General features: G+C 46.7%; 1 protein-coding gene across 1 annotated transcript; it reads right to left on the bottom strand.

The window, feature by feature from the left end:
* Positions 1 to 663: 663 nt before the first annotated feature.
* LOC147956675 (uncharacterized) lies at positions 664 to 3,469 on the bottom strand. The gene is made up of 8 exons (XM_087531415.1): positions 3,305 to 3,469; positions 3,055 to 3,225; positions 2,961 to 2,996; positions 2,748 to 2,837; positions 2,602 to 2,666; positions 2,068 to 2,518; positions 1,401 to 1,677; positions 664 to 1,307 (listed from the first exon to the last, which is right to left on the bottom strand). The coding sequence occupies exons 1-8, from the start codon at positions 3,467 to 3,469 to the stop codon at positions 664 to 666; spliced, it is 1,899 nt and encodes a 632-aa protein (XP_087387541.1).
* Positions 3,470 to 8,428: the final 4,959 nt, after the last annotated feature.

Raw genomic sequence — 8,428 nt, forward strand, 5'->3', positions numbered from 1 at the left:
CCAAAGCCATTGGGGGCTATATGATCGTATTCGAATCTTAGCTTAACCCCTTTGAAACGGTTTACTGGTCGTATCCGAACTAGAAGCCACAATTACAATACTTTATTCCTGTCTTTAGTAAAGTTTTTTGCAGCCATAATTACTTGACTTAAGACCTTGTTGGGATTGCATCTCAAATATATATGAGAGGTTTATGTTTAACCCGGGCTGGCTTTAGAACTGGCCGGCTCTCATATATTCCAATCACCGTCTGTCTGGATGTATCAATCTCTACAGGATCAGAATTGTCATCTTTACGACTCAGGTCACATGAACCGGCAGCATAGTCAAAGGGTCACATGTATGCTATTATGTTTATGTTTTTGATTCGTACTCCGGGTTATATGAATAATATATGACCCTCCATGCGGTAAGCCGCCAAGAGACTTGTGTTTTGATCTATACGCAGGGCACTTAAAGTAGCTTTTTAAGCATAAGAAAGGCAGAAGATCAGCGTAAAACGGAGGAATATAAGATGGCGGCTTAAACAGTGTTGAGCGCTGCACACGTGCGCGATGGCATGACCAAATTAAAGTTTTTTGCTACTCTATTACATGACTCCCCGAGTCCAGACAAGGAAGCATTGTTTTTTCAGTAAGACATAAGTATAAGTCGCCCGACGGATCACTCGTTGTGTTGACCTGAAGCTTCCGGGTCATCCCTTTCCGCTCCTCCATCTGTTGCCCTGTCCTGGAAGGTTGATGATGACCAGTCAATGCCACTCAAAGCTTCAAATTCAGCTTCATCATCAATTAACCCGGCCGGATCAACTTCAGGGGCAAAGGTATGCTTACGAATTGGAGGGATCAGGCTGACTGCATCATAATGTGGCGTTGGGATTCTCTGATTCTGGTTGTCATAACCCGGCTGGTACTTGGCAAGGTCCGTGTCATTCCCGATCAGAGTGGCCACAGGGCGTATCTCCCTCACGCAGGCGGTGAAGTCCTTCTGCTCAAATGGGGTGCCGTCCTCCTTAAAACTTGGATATCCGAGGGCGATGTTGGCCGGGTCCAGCTCTGGTAGCCATGCCTTGGCTCGGCTTAATGAAGCTATGGCTCCGGCTCTTGCAGAAGCACGTCTCAGCTCTTGGACCCGTTGAGGTAGCACGGCGAGCCGCCTCAGTACATCAGCCAGGAGATTGGGAACCTCACTTGACAAAGCCACAATGGCTAAAGCACGTTGTGACCCGGTGTAGAGTTGTTCCACCAATGTATAAACCGCCTTCAGCTTTATCAACATGCTCTGGTTCAGATTAGAGCTCCTAGGGCCTGCATTAACAAGCATCAGGTGAGCCGGAGGTGGCAATTGAGATACTTGTTGGAAAAAGATTTACAGTACTTAACACTTGCAGAATAGCTTACCAAAGATTGCTGAGACCATCTGAGATATGTGGCGTTTTAAGCCGGATAACTCAGCAGTTATTTCTGCAAGAGCCACCTCTGCTTTCTCCGCTCGGGTGACCAAGGAGGTTTTTTCATCAGCCCAAGCTTTCTTGTCTGCTTCAAAGCTCTTTTTCAATTTTTCTTGTTCAGAAACACTGAACTCAAATTTGGAGTTAGCTTTCTGGGTTTCAGCTTTCTGAGCTTCCAGGCGATTCTTCAGATCAGCAATCTCCGATTCAAATTGACTCATGGCAGCCTACATTAAAACCGGGTTACATTCCGGGTCACAATAAAGCAACTGTAAGTCCCAAGCACTTTGCAAGCAAAGATACTTGGCACTTGGGGGCTAATGTGTGTTGAAGAACTCTATTTACTGCAGCGGTTCATGGAACTAAGTCCCAAGCATTTTGCAAGCAAAGATACTTGGCACTTGGGGGCTAATGCATATTCCTGTTCAAGTATTTAACATGGAAAGGAGCGGTTCAAGCATTCTGTTCTAAGCCGGTTTTCAGGTGTTACAGGATAAGCCAGGCTTCTGGTAAACATTATTAAGCTAATATTAAGTCTACGCCATATTTTATCATAAGCAATAGACTTGGGGGCTGGTGTAGTCAGGATAAATAAAGAATAGCAACAAGAGTTATACCTCAGATTTTTGTTGTATCTGTTTCACCATGTCAATTTCCAGGTCACGGCTGCTGTGCACTTGACTTATATAACCGGAGACAATTTCTCCAATACTCAGATGAGCATAGTCAGCAACATCTAGCTTGGCCTTACGGCGTTCCAGAAGTTCCTCCTTGGCAGAGCACTTGGCCAAAACAGTGGGTCTTCCCGGCTCAACAAAGGCAGTTCTAATAATCTCGACGTCCGGGTCATCCGCCTTGGCCGGGCTAGGAATCTCCGGGTTTTCAGAGTCGTTGAGAGCTTGTTCGGCAGGCGGGTCAGAAGTGGGCGCTGGAATGTCGTGAGATGGTTCAGGCGGCGGCTCATGTACAGAGGTATCAGGAGCAGCCGTTTCGAGCTCCGGTTCAGTTACAACCGGCTCTTTGGATGGCTTATTTTTCTTTGCCCTCTTACTGGGCTTCACTTGTACGCTGTGGACAAATCAGAAGGGTTAGTACAAAAACAAAAAAAAGCATGAGTAAGGTAAGCATAAAGATAAACAAGTTATCATTACCCTGGAGCAGTTTTGAAATCCGGCATGTTGGATTGCATGGATTCGCCAGAGGTGGGTGAAGTTTCCTGATAGTTTGAGTCAGATGAATTGAGAGGTTGACGAATGAAACCCGCCAAAGGTAAAAAAGAACGTAAATCGGATATGACCTCAGTCCAGCGTTTCCTTGTTATATCTGGTAAGCCGGAGGAGAGTTCCGCTTCTTTGATGGTCCGGGTCTGTCTCCTGCTCTCATGAATCTGTCGCTTCAAAAGAAATTGAGGATCTTAGTAAGCTAAAGGATGTGAAAATCTTACTTTCCGGGTCACTCTTTGGACTTTCTGTCTCGGCAAAGGCTCGGAGTCGGAGGAAATTATAGTTACCTCTTCCTCAACTGCTTGGCTATTTGCCGTGTCCTCCTGAAAGGAATTAATGTCAATAAGATAATGATAAAGAGTTAGGAGAGTTAAGGATTACCTCTTCTTCATCATCAGAAGTATCATCCAGTTTAAGTAAATCATAAGCACTTGGCTTCTTCTTCTTCTTCTGGGTTCCTGTGTTGGCGGCTTTCCTCTCGGCTCTCTTGGTCGCTCTGGCCTGTTTGGCAGCCTCATGGTCATACTTGACCTTCCAGAATTTGTCATTTGCCTATGAACAATGAGAAAGGGTTATGAGTAAAGAAAGGTGTTCCACAATGAAAGTACAAATGTTTAGGTTGATGACTTACTGGAGGAGCCGGATTATTCTTGCAGAACGGAAGTAAGCCGAAGGTGTTACTGACTACTGAGCCCTCTTTTAATAGAGATTGGGTCATGGCTTCAACCATGTCATCAGGTAAATCATCGGGACAATGTCGCAGCGGGTCATCCTTTTCGCCTGTGTAAGTGCACATCAAGCAAGGGCGATGGCTTAACGGAATCACCCGCCATGAGATCTAGACTCGGACCAAATCAATGCCATCGAAGCTGTTCCCCAACAGAGCCTTGATTTTCTTTATGGTGGGAGCAAGCTATAAACGTTCGATGGCAGATAGCTTATCCGGTAGTGGATGGTTAGATTCAAGGTGCAGAGCGCGAAAGCCGGGCAGCGGGTTCTCTTTAGCTGGAGAAGCATCCTGTCAATAGAACCACGTCTGGTTCCAATCCTTAGGGTGGCTTGGCGCCTCAGCATATGGGAAAAGGCAATCCCTCCGTCGCTGAATTGAGATACCATCAAGTTCCAGGCTGGGCCCATTGACACGTTCATTCTGGCGGTTTAAGTAAAACAACTCTCTGAAAAGTAATATGTTGGGTTCTTCTCCAAGATACACTTCACAAAAGACTTGAAAGTTGCAAATGTTTGATACGGAGTTGGGCCCGATATCTTGAGGTCTGAGGTCAAAAAAGTGCAAGACATACCTGAAGAACTTTGAGCCGGGTGGAGAAAAGCCCCGGCTCATATGATCAGTAAAGACGACCACTTCCCCTTCTTTGGGTTGAGGTTTTTCCTCTGACGGATTAGGAGCGCGATAGGACATGACTTCTTTCTTGGGCAGATAGCCAGTCTTCACGAAATCACTCAAAGTGCTTTCAGTAACAATGGATTTGACCCAGTTGCAGGTCACTGGTGCTTTGGGAGCCTTGGGTGCCATTATGCAGATGGAAGCCTATGATAAAATAAAAATTTCTGGCTCAATTTAACCCGGGGGAGAACATTTGTTAAGTTTATTCAAGATGACGGCTTACGAAGGGGCCTAATGACATATGACTAATTGTATCTAGTTGTTTAAGCCGCCATGGATATCAGAAGCAGTTAAGTTATTTTAAACCGCCAGGAGCAGGCAAGGCTGTCAATCAGTGTTGTCTTTTTAAAACCGGCCATACGGATTGCCGTGGTTAAACGGATCTAACAGATGCGGTTTTTGACTAAGTATGGAACAAACATGTTTCACAGGTTCAGCTATTATTTTGGATCAAACGGTCGTTCCGAAAGGAAAATATTCTAGACCTAAAAATGAGTGCAGATGAGTTCATAAGCTGGAATGAGGCCTCTATACAAGTGAAAGGGGATTTATTTATATTTAAGATGGGGGGCGGAACAGCTACCGCATGAGTTTATACTCCCTTGAAGATCAAATTAGGCTGCGGTGGTGAAATCTATGAAGGGCTCATGACGAACAGCGACGAACACCGACGAACTCGAAAATCTTAATGCGGATCTGAGGAACAGGGAGGAAGAAACTTACAGATGCAGGCTTCCTGCGGGGGTTTGTCGCGGTTTTCTGGACGGTTCAGGTCGATGCAGCGGCCAAGGTTGACGAAGATGCGGTGCTCTGCTGCGGCGGCGGCAGCGGCGGCGGAGCTCGAGCAGCAGAGGAATAGCGAGAGGAAGAAGACGACCGAAGGGGGAGAATGGAAAAGACCTAGGTCATGCCTATTTATAAGGAAGGGCTGACTGAGAAAGCGCAAGAAACGAGGAGGCCAGGCGTGATTATCCAACTACTCTGACGCCTCGATATTCGGAATGGTCAATAAAGATAAAGATCCGTTAAGATATGATGGAATAAAATATGAATTTACTGGAAGATGATGTCACAACGGGTTATCACGAATCCAGAAGATGACGTCACGGCGGGTTATAGCCCTTGCACAGATAGAAGACAGAAGGTTTTTCCTTAAGGTATTTAAGATTGACATGAACCAGTTCAAATCAATCTGGGGCCTAATGTTGGGGATATAACTATTTGTGTAAACTGCCCAGGAGGGGCCGGGTTACGCAAAGGTGATTCATCATATGAAGCCCAAGATCAAGCATGAAGATGGTGGTTCAAGAAAAGGTCTAAAGCCCACAGATGACTTAAGGCCCGTAGTGATAAACCGCCGTAATGACATGACTTGTATTACAAGGCAAGATTAACTAGTCACCGAGCCGGACGTTGTTTATGAGCCGGTCGGGACTCTGTAAACCGCAGGGCGTCAACCCGTGTATATAAGGGGACGACCCGCCAGCGGCTTAAGGCAAGTAACATCAAATCGAGAGCCAGGCATAGCATATCTCGCTTCCTGGTCATCGAAACCCTAGCAATACCAACCCAACTAGACGTAGACTTTTACCTTCATTGTAAGGGGCCGAACTAGTCCCTTGTCCCGTTAAACCCCTTTAAGTTTCCTAGTTGCGATGGCTCCACGACTAAGTCTGTTCACGAAGACATCTGTCGTGATAATTCTATGACAGTTAAGCTAGGACGAAGTGGACGCGAGACGACGCCCCCAGCTCCCTATCTCCCCATCTCTGCGTCAACCGCAGGAAGGTGAGCACACGACGGCTGCCTTCAGCTTGTTCTCTTGCCCGTGCACCCTGGCGCCTGGGCTGCCTCGCGTGCGCGGGTCCTGCGTTCTTTGGCTGTGTTGCATGAGCTTGGTGGGTGGGGTGCTCGTGTCGGTGAGGTGCTCTGTAGTGGCCAAATGCAATTGATGTTATCCTCCGTACACTTGTTCTGTCCGTCTCTTCCTCTGTTTGGCGTTGGTCTATCTGAGGCGTGTGGCTATATGCCGAGACGCAGCCGGCTCGCCACCGGTGTCCCTTCGCCGGCTCATCGCCGTCCGTGTCCACTGCCCAGCCGCTGAAGCCGCCGAGGTCGTACCGCGTCCTGCCCCACCCACGGACCAGCCGATCGCTTCTCTTGCGGCCGCCGCCGATATCGGGGCCAGCGTTGCCAGGGAAAGCAAGGAGAAAAAGAAGACCAGGAGGAAGAACAGAAGGAAGTCGGCATCGTTTGCGTGCCTTCTGAAGGCTCTGCTTTGCAACAGGAAGCCGCCGACCGCCGGCAAGGTCGTTTTTGACCGACGCGGCGGCAAATGCAGGCCCCGGCGCTGACAGGCGACAGTAGTGGCGGAACCGGCGTCAGCGAGGTCGATCATGTCATGGCGCGCTTCCCGGCGGGAGTGCGGGACTCCGAGGCTCTCGGGAGTTGAAAGGCGGGCCGTGAGGTTTTCATCAGCGGCAGAGGTCGCGGTGGACAAGGATGAGCACGCCCATCGAGCTAGGATGATGGCGAGGCTGACCAACGGTAGTGGGAGTGAGACCGAGTTATTGGCGTGAGGCGGAGTGGAGGGCGAAGGAGCTACTGAGCGTCCATGGCATGGCGAAGGAGAGGGACAGGTCAAGGTCAAGGAGAGCAACGAGCCCAACTCCGACCTGGTCGAGCTCGAGAGCTTGCCGCTGGCGCTGGACGATACAGTACGTATATGCCAACGTAAATTCCTGCCATTTGCTACGTTCTGCAACTATATGACCTGATCATCTCTCTGTGTTTCTTTACACTTAAAATAGACACCATCCTCAGGTTAAGTAAAAAATTGATGGGTTACTCTGCCTACAAGAGCTCTAGCGATTGTTTTATCCTTCTAATTGTGTCAATTCAGAGCCCTGTGTAAGGAGTCAATTAAGATGTTCTGATGAACTTTGTCTCACAGTAGCAAACACAATATCTGATGAGTGTTAGCAGCATGGGGAGCTCAAAGCAATAGATAGCCAGATGATAATCTCTTTTGGAGAAGACCTGCCTTGCTAGAGTAAAATCCAACATTCCATCTCGAAGGTTGCTTACAGTAGCCTGCCATCTCGAACCTGTAAGTCCTATGAACGGAAGGGAGTGTGGTGGTCACCTGTTTATGAAATGGTAGCACGTGAACTTGTGAAGACATGTTTCGCAAGCCATGCTCCTTGAGTATCCTAGGCACAAGAATGTAGCTCGGCAAAAGAAATGGCTCTAACACATTCTGGGAAAAAAATCTAATACGATTATTAAATAAATTGCAGATATTGCTTTGGGTTTGGTGGTTTAATCACTAAAAGGTAAATGCAGGTGACCCGATGAGTAAATTGCCAATTTTCATTACAGAGCCTCACTAATACAGAGGCAACAATTCAGATTGTAGTGTTGCCTCTTCTATTTGTTCGCGTGCATTAGTGGGGGATATAGCGGGGTACGTTCCTTTGGGTGTGCCTATCGATTGTTGTTCGGATTGGTCTTCGTCTCTCTCTCTCTGTCTGAAAACCCCTACCAAGTATCGTGCACGACTCGCCCACAGCCATATAGGCGTATAAAAAGGCTCTCCTGCCGAATCCAAGCAATCCACCCGGACTCACTGACATCCCGCAGAAAAAATTATTGCGTTCCAAACAGAGGGCCATATAAGTCTCAAAGTTAGTACTGGTAGTTCAACAACATGGACAATGGAACCAAATAAAGACACTTGTCCTTGAGTGTGCAAATCTTCACATGATCTTTCAACAATTTGGAGTACTAACAATGGTATCATACACCTATTTGCTTGCACTACAACACTAATTCTTGATTGGTAGGTCAATCACATATCTAGCGAATCATATTTAGAGTTGGATATTTAAGCCTCTGGTTAGCCCAATATGCATGCTACTGTTTCATGGTAATTGTGCATAGTTAATGTTGATCTTACTAAGTTGCTAGAGATCTGCGAATTATGTTCATCAATTTTAATTAATCCAAGTTAAGAATTAATACTCACTTTATGTCTGTTTGATTAAAGTTGCTCACATTTTAGTACTGATTCCGTTTTGGATTAGCAAATTAGAAGACAGTGGATCAGAAGTACACACATAGTAGGAATACCCAAAATCTTTTAGGGCTCCGGCCAAGTTGTCTCTGCCCAGTAGAAATGATTTATTTATTTCTGGTTTTCAACTACTGGATTGGGCTCTCTAATGGGTTGCCATGGGTATTTTGGGCCAAAATATTTCTGTCATTTTTTGCCTATTGACAGTGCATTTTTAAGTTCATATTTTCTGTTTCGCACTGTTTTATACATAAATTGCTTAAAATATGATGAAC

Source organism: Triticum urartu, chromosome 7A, assembly GCF_056163025.1.
Source record: "Triticum urartu cultivar PI428250 chromosome 7A, HENAU_Tu73, whole genome shotgun sequence".
Classification (NCBI taxonomy): Eukaryota; Viridiplantae; Streptophyta; class Magnoliopsida; order Poales; family Poaceae; genus Triticum; species Triticum urartu.

What these genes read in the sequence shown, in the direction of transcription:
- LOC147956675 (XM_087531415.1), bottom strand. Translation starts at nt 3,469, where the DNA reads ATGTGCACTTACACAGGCGAAAAGGATGACCCGCTGCGACATTGTCCC. An exon ending in GCCAAGCAGTTGAGGAAGAG is followed by an intron (nt 2,838 to 2,960) that starts GTAACTATAATT and finishes TTGAAGCGACAG; the next exon opens with ATTCATGAGAGCAGGAGACA. An exon ending in AGATACAACAAAAATCTGAG is followed by an intron (nt 1,678 to 2,067) that starts GTATAACTCTTG and finishes GTTTTAATGTAG; the next exon opens with GCTGCCATGAGTCAATTTGA.